Source organism: Dipodomys merriami, unplaced genomic scaffold (genome assembly GCF_024711535.1).
Source record: "Dipodomys merriami isolate MVZ:Mamm:240054 unplaced genomic scaffold, mDipMer1.0.p SCAF_40, whole genome shotgun sequence".
In the NCBI taxonomy this organism is placed as follows: domain Eukaryota; kingdom Metazoa; phylum Chordata; class Mammalia; order Rodentia; family Heteromyidae; genus Dipodomys; species Dipodomys merriami.
In genome coordinates, this window is record NW_027205604.1 from 11,873,999 (window position 1) to 11,891,046 (window position 17,048).

General features: G+C 33.7%; 1 protein-coding gene across 1 annotated transcript in view; it reads left to right on the forward strand.

Moving 5' to 3' along the window:
- Si (sucrase-isomaltase) overlaps positions 1-17,048 on the forward strand; it is a 99,594-nt gene that overhangs the window by 17,225 nt on the left and 65,321 nt on the right. Inside the window, exons 4-14 of the mRNA XM_069991970.1 lie at positions 1,473-1,590; positions 1,876-1,985; positions 2,964-3,115; positions 5,235-5,406; positions 7,598-7,697; positions 9,100-9,212; positions 10,064-10,189; positions 11,489-11,620; positions 11,710-11,829; positions 13,338-13,451; positions 16,295-16,379. Of these exons, the coding sequence (XP_069848071.1) occupies positions 1,473-1,590; positions 1,876-1,985; positions 2,964-3,115; positions 5,235-5,406; positions 7,598-7,697; positions 9,100-9,212; positions 10,064-10,189; positions 11,489-11,620; positions 11,710-11,829; positions 13,338-13,451; positions 16,295-16,379 (1,342 nt within the window). The remainder of the gene's footprint in view (positions 1-1,472; positions 1,591-1,875; positions 1,986-2,963; positions 3,116-5,234; positions 5,407-7,597; positions 7,698-9,099; positions 9,213-10,063; positions 10,190-11,488; positions 11,621-11,709; positions 11,830-13,337; positions 13,452-16,294; positions 16,380-17,048) is intronic.

Here is a 17,048-nt window from a genome sequence, read left to right on the forward strand (position 1 = left end):
TTCTATGCCTCCATCAGAAAGAATGACATTGTCCCATTTGTTAGGAAATGGAAAGACTTGGAAAAAATTATATTAAGTAAGCCAGGCCCAAAGAAACATAGGTCCCATGGTTTCCCTTATTTGCAATAACTAGTATATGTCTGAGACAAGCAAAAAAGGTCAGATAAATTGATGTTAGGGAAATGAACCCCAAGATAAGGACTCAAATGATTTTTCTTTCTTGCTATTGTTTCTAACATATTTATAAGATGATTTCTTTGTTGCTTTGTATATCCCTCCTGGCATGACATAACCCCAATTTTCACTATATTTGATGTTGGTATAATTTGGAGGGGAAAGGAAAAAACAAATTGTTTAAATAGGGATACAGGTGGATTCATTGCAATAATGAGATGTACAAGATGTTATGTCAAAAAACGAACTTTACAATTTTGGAGGGGAAGGGAGGTAGAAGGGAGGACATGGGGGGGGAGATGGGAGGGCAGGGATGGTAAGGGGAAACAAAGGAGGAGGCAACAATGCTTGGTAAGAAATGTACTCATTACCTTGCTCATGTAATTATAACCCCTCTGTAAGGTATTTTCACAATAAAAAAACTTATAAATAAATAAATAAACAAATAAACAAACAAATAAATCATCTCCACAGGCTAGAGCAGAAGTTCAGAAAAAATAAATAACCAGGGAAAAGTTTTGCAGGTTTTCAAACTCTGAAAACTATCACAATGTGAAATGTTAGCATTAGAAGATTTTCAGTTAGGAGATTTTTTTATAGATAGCATCATCATGCCACTCAACTTCTCAGTGGGAGCTTTTCACCTGCAATAATCTTTAATTTGGATAATGAAATTTCTAAGAATTCTCTTACACATTGAGTTGCATACTTACTTGTGACTTCTGATATATATATGTATATTATCCAAATATATATTATATTTTGTATATAATATATACATAATTAATAATATATTATATCATATACAATATAATATATAGTATATATTATATAATTGTTCAAAGAAATGAATATTGAACTAATTAATAGCTGAGAGTTACTATCAAAGTTTATACCTATTGAATTGAATTCAAGTTTATATCTTCTTTTTATATAGCTTCATATACAATTTGCTATGTGATTAGAACCAATGCTTTTTTCAGCACTACAATGATAAAAAAGAATAAATTCTAGTTTCTAGAGAGCAGGCACATTTATAGTTCCCGAGGTTACAATAATGTGCAAGGATTATAGGCATCACATCACAGAGCATGTCTATCAGATGTGATTTGAATTAATTCAACTTATTCAATATTTACATTTCTTCCAAATGAAAGAGTAGGAAAAATGTTGTTAAGGCATATTCTATATTTAAAAACATAGGCTTATTTTCAAGCATTTCATTCACTGAGGAAACAAAGACTCACCTATGTAGTAATAGAAATTAATCACATTGCTCTGTTGCAATATTTTATCAGACCGTGTGTGCACAGCGAGGCTGTTGCTGGAGGCCTGGAAATAACACAGGGGTTCCTTGGTGTTTCTTTGCCGATAACCATGGCTACCGCATCCAGCAAAAGACAGCAAAAAACACTGGTGAGACGCTTTCTGTTGTGATAAGTCAATAGCATACATTTTAAGTGGAAAATCTCTTCTAATTTTTTTGGAAATATTTCTTACATAAAAGAAAATCAGTATGTACAGAAAATATTCAAATTATTTCCATGAAAAATATTTTTTGCAAGAAGTGTCTTCCAAGCTAAAAAATACTCCATCTTTATCTTAAGTATCATAACAATATAAGCATGGGAAGACAATTTAAAAGTTCCTTGTGTATGTTTATAAATGAAATTATATATGTTTTTTTGTTTATTTTTTAAGGACTTGAAGCCACATTAAACAAAATTCCTTCTCCTACACTGTTTGGGAATGACATTCCCACTGTCCTTCTCACGACTCAAAGCCAGACAGCCAATCGTCTACGGATCAAGGTTTGATGATTTCATATTTCTAAAGAAGAGTCAATATTAAAATATATTTTATACACATTATCTTCATCCTCTCAATGTTTTCTGACTTGAGTTATATTTTTTCCTTACCATAGTATTTGATCATACTAATTAATCCCCTTCTTAGAACTTGCTTGCTCTTTGATAATAATATTAATAAAAATAATAATAGTGTACTCTCCATTATTTTTGAAGGCTGTGTACATTACCTAAGCACATTTTCTTCAGGAAACACATTCTTCTTAAATATTAATTTTTAGTATCCTTATTGTAGGTTATGATTTGGAGTAATGTTAAAGCTTTAATTTGAGACAGGTGTGAATAGTAGTATCTGAACGTCACCCTCATTCTGGGTTTTTTTTTTTTTAAACTGGTTAAAACTTGTATGCTTGACTTTAGAGAAATTAATGCTGCTGCTTTGTAGCAGGTAGTTTTGTAAGTTTAGAGAGAAGAGTACAGTATTTTATCATTTGAACAGTAATCTTTAGCACTACATTACTATGAATTAGGTGGTATTTAAATAAATAATTATTTATTAATTACTAATAAATAATTATTTTGTTTACAAATGAAATCATAGTATCTCATATGCTAGACCAATGCTCTACTAGTGACTAAGTCCCCTCTCTATTTTTCTGAAACAAATTTTGTAACCTATCTAAGAAGATGAATACTCCAAAAACTCTTGAGAATAATGCTATTATCCAGTATTCAAAAATCAGCATTTGGTAAAATTATCATCGATTTGTATATCAGCAGATGAAACTTTTACTTGATTTTGTATATTTGAACTTTTATAATCAATTAAACACATTTATTTTTAATAATTTATGTTTTATTTGCGTGTAGTCTCATAAAGTCAAACTTTAGATTGTGACTGTCTATTATATTACTAAACATTTTGCTGTGGCTTCCATTGATAACACTCTGAATCAATTTGATTTGTTTTATTATTTGCAGATTACTGATCCCAATAATACCAGATATGAAGTTCCCCATCAGTATGTAAAAAATTTTTCTGGAACTGCACCTTCTGAAACACTGTATGAAGTCCAGACTACAGACAACCCATTCAGCATCAAAGTTATCAGAAAAAGCAACAACAAGGTTTTGTAAGTCTCAATTTACCAAAAAAAAATCACATTTGTATTAAGTAACTGGTTGACTTTATTCTATTGTTTGACAATAATATCAAGATATTTGTCACAAAGAATAAATTTCTGACCCGCAAATGAATGGCTTTAGAATTGTTCAAATATTAGGTTGAGAAAGGGGGGTTTGTTTCGTGTGGCTAAAATGTGCTAAAGCACCAGAGAAACTCCAACCATGTTCCATAGTCAAGGTGGTGGGAATCTTGCCTATTCTTTTGCATATGTAGAACATGCTGTGTATTACCCTCATTATTTACCAAATTCTGTAGCCAATTTGCAGGATGAAATGGTTATCAAGTAAGGTATTAGTGATTACAGTGATCTTAAAGGAGTTTTTCATATGCATAATAAATCCTAGTTAAATTCAGCACATTTAGTATGGATTGCTTAGGGTGAAGGTAATTGGTGCCAAAATGTTAGAAATGTCCCATAAAAATTTTTCTATACAACAGAACAATAATCTTGCATTCTCTCAAATATTACTTAACCAATGGTCAAAACTGAGTATCTGAAACTGCTTTGGCTACAAACATTCTAGTGCTTTTGCAGCTGGCTTTGTGATAGATCATAAAAAGTATTGAATTTTAAGTGAAATAGACAGATTAATGATACTCAATATTACTTGTATGTGGAATCCAAATAAGCTGAAATCAGAGGAGCAGAGCATAGAATGTAGCTGAGGGAGATGAGAAGAGAATAGTATGTATTTTTTTTTTTCTGGTGAGGGTTTAGAAAGAAAGACTTTTCAACATCTACTACATGATAGTTCAAACTTAGTTAATAAACTTCTATTATTATTATTATTATTATTATTATTATTATTATTATTATTATTATTATTATTACTGTAGTATTAGTGTTTCTTTTTTCTGGTCCTGAAAATTGAACTTAGGAACTTGTGCTATACAATTTCAGCCATGTCTCCAGCCCCTTTTTTTGCCCTGGTTATTTTCAAGGTCAGATCTTACTTTATGCCTGGGCTGGACAGTCTTCTTACCTGTGCTTCTCTGTGTCTTGGATGACTGTTTTGTGCCATGCTACCTTTCTATTACACCCAGACACTGCTTGACATGAGCGTGTGACCTGTCCACTACTCTCCATCTACAATCCCCTGCTCTCAGCCTCTCTAGTAACTGGAATTCCAGGCTTGATTGAACCACCACCACCTTGCTTTACTTTAATTAATATTTTAATATATTTCAAAAATAGCTAAGAATAACTATTTAGACCAAAAGTGTATAAAAATTATAAATATGCGTGGTTACGGGTATGATAAATTGATTACTCAACAAAATATCAAAATGTTTAATTATACTCCATTCATGTGTATGTTCATAGTTTGCTAATTAAAATTTAAGCTATTAAGGGCTAGTTAACCATTTTTGGTAGTATAGATTTGGTGGGTCTACAACATCATGCAAACTTTTTCCTCTTTTTAGGAAAATAATTTGAGGTTAATTGTAACATAAATGTCAGATGTGGAGAAGCCAGGACAATACTTTATCATAAAACCATGTTATAAAACTCAGTCCCTGCAGCTAGGCAAGGCCATGTTACTATGTTCTCAGATATTTGAGTTGATTTTCCCCAGTGGGTGACAGTTGAGGTGTGGGATGGGCAGGTCATCTTTCCTTAGTGTTGAAGTGAGTACTGAATAAGAGAAAGCATGAAGTGATAGAAAGGCTGGGTGGACACAACAAGCAACTGCTGATCCTGCAGTGATTTTCATTTCTAAAAGTGAGTGCCTCTGAGCCTGGGAATGTGGCTTAGTGGTAGAGTGCTTGCCTAGCATACATGAGGCCCTGGGTTTGATTCCTCAATACCACATAAGCAAAAATATATATATATTATTATATTTTAAAAATAAAAATAAAGTATAGGGGTTGAGCATTTAGCTCAGTGGAAGATTACTTGCATGGGAAGAGCAATGGCCTGAGTTCTGGCCTCAGGTCTGGAAAAAAAAAAAGTGACTGCCCTCATTCAAATGAGATGTTCTGGGTGATGTTTACACATAATGATACATGATAAAAGTACTTCACATATCTTTCTGGATTGTGTCTTTCTTTCCTTCATGGTTCAGATTCGATACCAGTGTTGGCCCTCTGATTTACTCCGACCAGTACTTACAGATTTCCACAAAACTTCCCAGTGAATACATGTACGGTCTCGGGGAACACATTCATAAGAGATTCCGTCATGATGTGAACTGGAGAACATGGCCAATCTTTACTCGAGATGAAATTCCTGGAAATGTGAGAAATCATCTTTCTTGTTTTAAATTAAATCAATATGTTGGAACAGATGCTACTTGAAGCCTATTTGACTTTGTGTGTGTACGTGTATGTATTGGGTATGTTTGCAGATGTATGTAATGACATGTGTATCATACTTGTATGCATGTGTGCTTAGTTGTAGTGGGGCTGGAACTCAGGGTGCTGTGCCTTGCTTGGATTTTCTCACACATGACTGTCACCCTACCACTTGAGCCATACCTCCAGTCAAGTTTCTGGTGGGTTCTTTGGAGATAAAAGTCTAATAGACCTTTCTGCCTGAGCTGGCTTTGAACCACTCTTCTCAGTTACCTGACTCTTGAGTAGCTACGATTCGATTACAAGAATGAGCAACCAACTTTGGGTGCATTTGACATTTCCAAGTTAAGTTATTGGTACAGTTACTCATTGATAGGTAATCCAAAATCTTGCTCAATTTATTGAGGACTAAATTCTAAATCCTAAATTAATTCTGTGACTAACAGAGTTTGTGAGGGCTTGAGCAAAGAACTTCTGGATTATCGATTATTTCTTTGACTTTTATTGTTATAGTTTATTTTTCTATTCCATTGCATTTATATTTTACATGTGTAGGTCCTGATGTTTGGAATTATTCTAGTTGAATGGTTAATTCATATTTCCAAATTTGTTTTTCGTGTCTTTACACAATATCTTCCTATCTTTCATACAACATCGCAAAAGGAGTGTGGTCAGAAATGATATGCAAGTGTTTACAGCGTAGAATTCCTTCATGTATTTGTCTCTTCTAGAATATGAGATTCTTTGGGATAATTAATATGCCATTAAATTCATGCTTATTAACCGTTATGACATTTAATTGCCAGTGCTATTTTCTTCTTCCAAATGAATAATGTTTATTTTGAGAAGCTTCACTTGGTAGAGAACCAGGAGTAAGTTCTACCAATGTTTATTACATTTTTGCTGTCTGCAAATAAGAACCTTGGTTGGTCCTGGGGTTTGATCTCTAGAGCCAAGTACTGAGCTTCTTTTGCTCATGGCTAGCGTTCTATCCCTTGAGCCACAGCTCCACTTCTTGCTTCTTCTGAGTAGTTTATTGGAGATAAGAGTCTCACAGACGGCTCAAGTGGTAGAACACTAGCCTTGAGCTGAAGAGCTGAGGGACAGTGCCCAGGCCCAGAGTTCAGGCCCCATGACCGGACCCCCCCCCAAAAAAAAGAGTCTCACAGACTTTCCTGCCCCAGTTGGCTTTGACTCACAATCCTCAGTTCTCAGCCTCCTGAGTGGCTAGGATGACAGGTGTCAGCCACCAGTGCCAGCTTCATCTTCATTTCTTTTTTAATTTTTAAAATTTTATTGTCAAGGTGATATTCAGAAGGGCACAGTTACATAAGTAAGGTAATGAGTACATTTGTTGTCTGTTACCTCTTCCCTCATTTTTCTCCCTCTTTCCCACCCCCTAACCTCTTCTCCCAAGTTGTAAAGATAGTCTTGTGAATATTGCTGTTACATTGGTTCCCCAACCCCTTGTCCTTTGTCTCACCATTTTGTTGCTCCCTTTCCTTCCCTAGTTTAGATATACGTATATACAATACCCAGGGTACAAAAATCAAATGCAGTGAAAACAGGGGATAAACCATAAGGGGAAAAACACAAAAGAAATAAGAAATCATGTAGTATATTGAGAACAACAACAACAAAGAAAAACTTCTGATGTCCATGTGTTGGAGTTCATTTTGCTTAGCATCAGGCATGTCTCGCTATGTAGATATTCATTTTTAAAAATTTCTACAGTCAGTTAGACATCAGTTTCCTGTCAACATTTCAGTGCTTTCAGACTTCCCATCTACTCTCAATAAATACACTGAGGAAGTTTTATGAAGTTAGCTATCTGAACGTGGATAATGGGTAAATTAGAAATAGCTTACACTCCCTTAATTATAACAAAGTGTAAAGAAGAGAAAGCAGTCTAATAATAATATATATTATATTATATTATATACTAAATTCTTTCATGTAAAATGTTAAGTAAAATAAGTTACATAATTCTGTGCTATAATATTTGGTTTGGGATAGAGAGGGAAGAAAACAAATAGTATAGGTGGCTAACTTACAGAAACAAGTAAGTTTCCAAGCACTCTTTTAACATAGATACCCTTTACTTAGAACTTTAATTAGCATTTTTGCCTTATAGAACAACCACAACTTATATGGCCATCAGACATTCTTCATGTGTATGGAAGACACAACTGGAAAAGCGTTTGGGGTGTTTTTAATGAACAGCAATGCAATGGGTAGGTTTCTTTCATCTAATGGTCCAAGTAGATTTGCTATGTGACAACCACAGATTTTAGCTGATCCCATAAGCTCTGTATGTGATTTTGCAAGAGAAATATTTAGAAATGGGGTTTGAAATTAGCGATGCAATACTTTTATCTATCCATGTTTCTATGATGTGGAGAATTTACTATGTTTTGATGTACATATGGGTGCTTCCCTTTACAGCAGGATGAAAATATAGTCATTCATACAAGTTCTCTCATTTATCAAGCACTCCATTTATCAAGATGAATTAATGTATTTACTCTCTAGAACAAAGACAAATAATATCTCCATGAGGGCATATGGTGGTAAATATACCAAAAAAATAGCCTTGGTTGTGACTCATGCCTGTAATCCTAGCTACTCAAAGGCTGAGATCTTGGCCTTTGGTTTGAGCCAGTGTAGCCAAAAAATTGAATGAGGCTTTATCTCCCATAAACCACCCAAAAGCTAAAAGTAGAATTGTGGTTCAAGGGATAGAGAAGTAGCCTTGAACAAAAGAGCTCAGAGACAGTGCCCAAGCTCTGAGTTCAAGCACCAGGACTGCCACAAAGAAAAAGAAGGAAGAAAAACATTCTAGTTTACTATAAATCAAACAATATAGGATTTTTCCTTTAATTATATATACTTATATATTTATTATATATATATATATATATATATATACATGATAATAGGTGAGTCAGTGATAACAAAAAGTGACCAAATTGAATGTCTATGAAAGATTGATATTTTATATGAATATCAAATTACATAAAAATATTAAACTGAAAACCCATTTGTTTTCCTTTTTTGCTTAGGAATTAATATGTGGTAACATGACCCTCCATAGAGTCTTAGTTGACATACGAATTGATATACCATTATGGGAATAAATCTTTTGGTTGTTAGAGGTTCACTCTCCATCTCTTGGCTATGCAATCCCCAGGGGAGTTTTGAGTTCTTCTAATAGAAGCTTCACATATGTGGTATTCTATTTTTCATCCATGTTATTGCTACAGGCAATATATTATTTCTTTTTTGTTGTTGTTGGTCGCGGGACTTTGAACTCTGGGCCTGGGTGTTGTCCCACAGCTCTTCAGCTCAAGGCTAACACTCTACCACTTGAGCCATGGTGCTACTTTCAGTTTTCTAGTGGTTTATTAGAGATAAGAGTCTCATGGACTTTTCCTGCCCAGGCTGGCTTTGAACAGTGATCCTCAGATCTAAGCCTCTTGAGTAGCTAGGATTACAGGCATGATCCACTGGCACCTGACAATATATTATTTCTAAATAATCAGTTAAAATAGTGTGGAATCATATGTTCAGAGCAAAGTTTTATTCAAGTGTGAAGTTGTTTTCCATATATATATATTTTCAATTTTTGTTTTTCAGAGATATTAATCCAACCCACTCCCATAGTAACTTACAAAATCATTGGTGGTATTCTGGACTTTTATATATTTCTTGGAGATACACCAGAACAAGTTGTACAACAGTATCAAGAGGTGTGTGTTCTAAACTTATTTAATAATACCATGATATGCAGTATTGTTTAATTATCTAACAATTTCACACAGTAAAGCATTACGTCACATGTTTCCAGCCTTCTAGGCCAGTCAGCAGATTTATATCTTACATTTTTTAAAAGACATAAGCATGTAGTTTTTTAAATTTTTCTCCTATGTAATGAAACCTATATATTTTTCCAGTTTTAATTTTTAAATAGTTGTACACAGGAGTTTTAATTCAATATGTCAATTTCTCAGGATGGCTCTCCATCTTTCATTTCAAAGTGATTTTTACTTCCAAACAGCTAACTTCAGAATAACTTCAGAAGTTAGAGTTCTTTGATAGGTTGCATATTATACCTTTGTTTTTCCAAACCTGTTTCAGTAGAATAAAGCAGTAGGTTATGTCTGATTTTTGTACACTGCAAATAGACCTATTCTCAGTGTCTATTTGAGGATAATTTGGATCAAAATAAGAGGTTGTTGGTAGTAGAGAGCTTTCTCTTTACTATTTTTTGACTTTTTTATTCTCTTCTTTAACTTTTCGTGATAGAAAGTATCATGAAAAATGCTACTTTCCTGAGTGTTTAAATTTAGAATTTTAAACACAAAATAAACAGAAGATGAGGGAGAGCACATAAACTTTCTGAGAGTTTCATAAAAAATTAATCCTTACAGGATAAGCAAGGAAAATCTCAGAAGACAAGTCATTTAAAATTTTCCTTACAAGATGTAGTTAAATGGGCTCCAGAGATATGGCAGACTAAAAAGCTTGTTGATATTATGTCTACTGCTGACTTTAGTTTTCTCTGTTGTAACTAATTAAACATGCATCATTTATCCTCAAGTTCATAGGTAGGCCTGCCATGCCCGCCTACTGGAGTCTTGGATTCCAGTTGAGTCGCTGGAATTACAAGTCCTTGGATGTAGTGAAGGAAGTGGTAAGAAGAAACAGGGAAGCTGGCATTCCATATGTAAGTAGCAGGAAGGCTTGGTAGAAAGATAAATCTGAGGTTAAACACTGTGAGATAATAGCAAATGGACTGCATTCTGAGGAGTATTTATGATGGTTCAGCTTCTCTGTAATGGGGAGGTGTATTCTATATCCATTTCCAATGTTGATTCAGGCATGACAGTTACATGTACTTTGAAGAGTTATCCTAGAAATGGATATATATTCAATATATTTCACACATGATATACATTTATATAGCATATATATGTATCATATACAAATATATCACATATATTTATACATTGTATATAATCATCTCTTAGGTATTATATATTCCTAAATATTCATATATATTTATATACATATATTCATACATTTGTGAAGCAAAATTACATTCAGTTTTAAAAAATGAATTACAAATATTCTATTTTTTTCAGAATTCTGTAGTTCTTGTTTCCTATGCAATGAAATTTATGTATATATATGTGTGCATATATGTATATATATGTATACATATGCTCATATATGTTTATATGGGCTATCTGTAGTCACTAGTAAAAGAATCATTTTTTTCTTTACTGCTTTTATGCTTCAGAATGATCAAAACCTGGATTGAGGTTGTGGCTCAATGGGTAGAGCTTTGCCAAGTATTTTCAGGCTTTGAGTTCAATTTTCGGCATTAGTGTTATGGGGAAAATTAAAACAACTAATAATAGAATTAGAATAAAATTTGAATAACTAAAAATTACAATAACTAAATTAAGTCAGAATAACTAAAATTTAGAATAACTACAATTAGAATAACTGACATTATTGCTTCTTTTATGAAATTAAAGTGTTATTACTTTACTTACCTTTTGTTTTTTTCTTTGGATTTTGGCAGAGCAGATCTATTAATGTTTTGTTTTGTTTTGAGGACATGGAACCACTGCCCACCTTAGAACTGAAGGTCCTCTTGCCTTAATTTCGTTATGTATATAGTGTTGGTGTTAGCCTTGAACTCGAACTCCAGCTCCTCCCTTGACTCTTGTACTCAGGACTCTTGCTGTAGCACTAAATCCACACCTCCAGCTTTAACTTTCTGCTGGTCAACTGGAGATAGAGTCTCTTGGATTTTTCTACCTGGGTTGATTTTGAACCATAAATCTCCAAACTCGGCTTCTGCAGTAGTTAGGATGAAAACTATGAACCATTGGCTCCCAAATTAAGTTTTAAATTTTTTTCCAGTCATTATACTTACAGTAGAAGCTCATTTTAGTTAAAAAACAGAATGAAAATGCTTTGATTCCTTATGGGAATATGTTGTGGTCATTTTCAGGACACACAAGTCACTGACATTGACTATATGGAAGACAAGAAGGACTTCACGTATGATGAAGTTACATTTAAAGGGCTCCCCGAGTTTGTTGAAGATTTGCATGCCCATGGACAGAAATACGTTATCATCTTGGTAATGATGAATCATGTGTTAAATATGTTCAACATTCGTGAATTTTGGAAGTAATGGGTGGTTCATCATTTCTTTTTCTCTGTTTGTAGGACCCTGCAATTTCTATAAATAAGCGTGCCAATGGAGCCTCATATGAGTCCTATGATAGAGGAAATGCAAAACACGTGTGGGTAAATGAGTCCGATCGGGTAACACCACTTATTGGAGAGGTAAATTCTGATACTATTTAAAATTGTGCAGCTTATTATTTTTTTACTCTGCACCAACAAACCTTTGGGAAGTATGTTCATAAGAGTGTATCTGTGTTTCTTTCAGCCTTAGATTTAATATTTGAAGTTTAGATAAGCATTATTTAATTCATTTAGTTATGCAGAAAAGCAAACAGGCACATCATTTGACAATGTATAAAATAAATGAAAGCTAATAAGTTATGATACATAATTTATAATCTCACAAACATTCTGAGAGATCTAGGCAGACATTCAATGCTAAATATTTGCCAATGTAAATTGAGTATCTATATGTTAGGCACCGAGTTTTAATAGTTACACTTAGAACAGATAATGAAATTAAATAATGAAATTTAAATATCGATAGTTAATATTAAAATGCCTTGTAAAAAGTACTGAAATACAGAGCAGTGAGCTGTTTCCTTACTTATTGCTTGGTAGGTTTCCTGAGATTATAGAGAAAATAAGAAAGAATGTGAGGAGTATTGACCACTCCAGTGTATATTTTTAGCTAGAATAACTATTCTACAGGTGGTAACTTTGTAAGATACATCAAAGACAAAAGTAATATATAAGCACCTTTGAGGTACTAATTCCACTTCTGTGATTTAATAAAAATGGCTAGAACCAGGCGCCAGTGGCTCATGCCTATAATCCTAGCTACTTAGGAGGTTGAGATCTGAGGATCACGCTTCAAAGCCAACCATGGCAGAAAAGTCAGTGAGACTCTGATCTCCAATAAACCACTAGAAAACCAGAAGTGGCACTGTACCTCAAGTGGTAGAGTGCTAACCTTGAGCTGAAGAGTGTAGGGACAACACCCACACAGACAGCACCCTGGCCCAGAGTTCAAGCCCCACAACTGACAAAAAAAAAAGGCTAGACTAGGAAAAGAAAATATCTATTTTAAACTACATATTTAGGGGTTGGGTGACTCATGCTTGTAATCACAGTGACTCAAGAGGCTAAGATCTAGAGAATATCTGAGACCAGCATAGTCAGAAAACTTAGTGAGATTCCTGTAAAATTACATGAAAAAAGCATGGAGGTGTGGTTCAAGAGGTAGAGCACCAGCTGCATTGGCAGGAAAGCAAGCAAGCAAAGAAAGTGCAAGTGTGTACCTTTTCCTATCTGTAGGGTAGAATCAATTTTGGTACCTCCATTGTATATAAAAAATGACAAATAGTTCTCATCTCTTGAATTGCTAATGAAAATTGTTAATGATCATAAAAATGCTTCAATGAGTGCTAATACATATGAAGTATTATGGCCATGTTCACTGACAAGACAGAAAAGAAAATGAGCATTTTTCCTTGAATTTTTGGAGGCAATGCCTTCAGAAATGAATTAATATTGCTTTATAATATTCTGAGTAAATGTGCACTTCACTGTAAAAGGACAATATCATAACTTTAATGTTTTTTGAGCTCCTCTACCTTAATATTTTATTTCATCTATGTATACATGTGATTAATCCTCTCATCCAGGTATGGCCAGGATTAACAGTATACCCAGATTTCACCAATCCAGACTGCGTTGATTGGTGGGTAAATGAGTGCAATGAATTCTATAAACAAGTGAAATATGACGGACTTTGGATTGTAAGTAACTATTTTATCTTTAATTTTTAATATTATCTTAAAGTAATTGTACCAAGGGCTTTCAATTCAATGTATCAGTTTTTTTTAATACAGTACATCTTAATCAATGTCAACTCTGTAAGTAGCTATCCCATTGGATAATGAAAACAGAATGGCTTATTCATGGAAGCATTGAACATGTGTACTTTCCAAATACATGCAACATATAATTTCAAGCTCTTGGGTTGGTTTTCTAGAATACATACAAGAAATACTGTGACAGGCAAGGGATAGAAGGGGAAAAAGACAAAATATTTAAAATATTTTTTCTTCTCTAGTAATATATTTCTTGGTACAGATTTTACTTTTGTAAGTAACATGGTAAATTTTCAAGATTAGAGACTTCTATGAAAGAACAGTTAATGGGAATTGGGGACGAGACTATGGAAGTGAGATTCCAAGAAAACCTTTATGAGAGTCTACCTTAGCAAAACAAAATGTCAACACCTGTGGAGGTCACCTCATTTAAGAAATGTACTTTTGCTGGCTCCAGTGGTAATTCTAGGTACTTAGGAGGCTGAGATCTGAGGATCGTGGTTTGAAGCCAGTTGGGGCAGACTCTTATCTCCCCTCAAAAACCAGAAGTGCCAATGTGGCTGAAAGTGGTAGAGCTGAGTTCAAGCCTTGCAAGTGACAGGGAGGAAGAAAGAAAGAAAGAACGAAAGAACGAAAGAAAGAAGGAAGGAAGGAAGGAAGGAAGGAAGGTACTTTTGAGTAGTCTGTGGAATAGAACAAATCATAATTGACATTTGCTTGTATTTTATCTCAAAAAAAATAATAAATGTGACTAACAAAACCCTGGACTGTTTAAACAATTGCTAAAATGAAAGAATAGTTTGGAAGTTTCTCTCGATGAATGTTTATGTCTAGAACGAATGATAGCTAGTTTCTAGGTTCCTGGAACAAAACTTAGTGAACAATGGGGAAAAATTTACTGCCCCTGGTTATGGTGATTATGACCCTAAAATCTGAGTAAGTTTAGAAAAAATAATATTGAAAACAGAGTGAAAATCAGGATTAAAAAAATATATATAACCTAGCTGAATTCTATTTGACTGGTTAGGTTCATATTATTTCTTTGTTTTAAAGTGGTCATCACTTTTAATATTAATTAATTTATGAAATTAATATACAATTTAATACTTATTATTGTACCATCTGTAATATACAAATATTGGAAAGTGATACATTTTGATAAAAATGAGTAAAATGATAGCAGTGCTTTCAGGAATTCTATGGAGGTATCAATAAGATAAAGATGGACATTCTTTAGTTTTCTTTTAATTTAAAATAGGGGCGATCACACGCACACAGGAAAAAGCAGTAAAAATGTACAGTAATTTTAAACTTTACTTTCATTCTTGCTCTTAAATTATTGCTTTAATTAAATTTTATGTAAACTTTGTTTTTGATGGGAAACTCAAGTGCAGTAGAACAGAGCAATAGATATAAATGTCAACGAAATAACCCAAAGACTCTTCAATTATTCTTTAACTTTAGAACAAGTGTGAGTTTCCTCATGCTTAACTATTTAGAACAGAATTGGGAGATATTTACCTTTTGCATCACTTTGAGAAATCTCCCTTGATCACCTCACTTAATCCCCTATGATGTTTCTTTTGAGTCTGTTGCTTTCTACAGTTTGCATATTCATATGAATAATTCAGAGATCCTTAGTAGAGATGTGCAATCTTACTCATGTACCACGTTCAAAAGCAAGTGATATTTAAGAGAGACTCCAAAAACCTGAGTAATGCTTTTGTAAAGTAATTAATAATAATAATAATAATAATAATAAAATAATAATAATAATAATGTCTAATCAAGACATTCACTTATATACTTGGGGGAAAATATCTTTAAGACAATTTTCACAGTGGCTCTGTCATTTCCTTAGAAAATAGATGTCAAATCAATCAATGTTGACTGCTTTAGGGTACTTAGGAAACAAAAAAGGAGGAATCAAGCAAAGACAATATGGAAATGATGGCATTAAGGAGATGTCTGAAAGCTGGAGTCCCTGAGGGGAATACAACCCACGAAGATGAACCCTCTTGGTCTTAAAATGTGTCCATGACATAGGTGGGAGAAGAGAAGAGACATAAAATATATTTTTGAGATTATAATAATAGTTAAACAAGACAGATTTGTCACTGCTGTTTTTACTTAGAGCACAGAGACAATTTAGTAGAGATGTGGGAAATAACATTCCATTATTTCTGGAAATCCTACAAAGTAGTTAGCAGAGTAGATAATAAGCACAAGGATTCCGTTAGATGCTAGTATGTAGAGAAAAGATCGAGGCTTTGTCAAAAAAATTAGAAAAAAATCGGTGAATCCAATGCCCAACTGCTCTGTCTCCACAGATGGCTGTTGACGATTCTCAGAATGTGATTAAGCTCACCTGGCATTACTTACACCCATGGGGGATTACTATTTTAATTAAAATATTAAATGGCGGTCTGCCCCAGCTTTCCTTGTCTTCTGAGATTTTAGGAGATGTAGGTTATTAAAATACTCTGGTATAAGATGCCTAGTGCATCTCTGGAAAAAGATAAATGGCAGCCACAGCAGAACAAGCCGAAGGAACAGATGTGGAAGATAGACCCACAGTGACATGAACAATTGAAATGAGCAAAATGAAATGCATTTTTGGCGTTTAAAAATCTGGTTTTGGTTTGCAGCTTATATTCTTGTAGAAGAAAAAATTGCTTTTATAAAATATTCCTAGACAACAATGTGATTTATCTTTATACTTTACAATTATTTAATAATATGTTTCTTTTCCTCTTATGTACATTTAGGACATGAATGAAGTTTCCAGTTTTATTCAAGGTTCACTGAAAGGTTGTGGTGACAACAAATGGAATTATCCACCTTTTATTCCTGGTAAATCCTATTTTCTTATCTATTTTACTCTGAATTAAAGATGGTATCATGTTAACTTTTAAATTATAATGTATATATTTCTAAATTATAAACATCCGTGTAATTTCTTAAAATACTTTTCTTTTACCTAAAATATTTTCTAAGATTATCTTTCAATAATATACAGGCTGGTGCCAGTGACTCACGCCTATAATCCTACCTACTCAGGAGGCTGAGATCTGAGGTTCTAAGTTCAAAGCTAGCTCAGGCAGGAAAGTCCGTGGAAGTCTTATTTCCAATAAACCACCAGAAAAGCGAAGTAGTGCTGTGGCTCAAATGGTAGAGCACTAGCCTTGAGCTGAAGAACTGAGTGACAGCTCCCAGACAGACCCAGAATTCAAGCCTCACATATGACAGAAAGAAAGAAAGAAAGGAAGGAAGGAAGGAAAGAAGGAAGGAAGGAAAGAAGGAAGGAAGGAAAGAAGGAAGAAAATAAAGCTTCACAATGTTTTTATTGGCAAAATATACACATATGCATGTATTTTATATGCCTGTTAAATAATATTTTCCCATGCATTTTAATTATTAAAATTTGGAACTATAACTAGTACTTAATAATATAATGGAAAAGCGATTTACTAGCATTATTTAGTTATAGAAGGGGTGTCCACTTTGACATGTCCTTATATA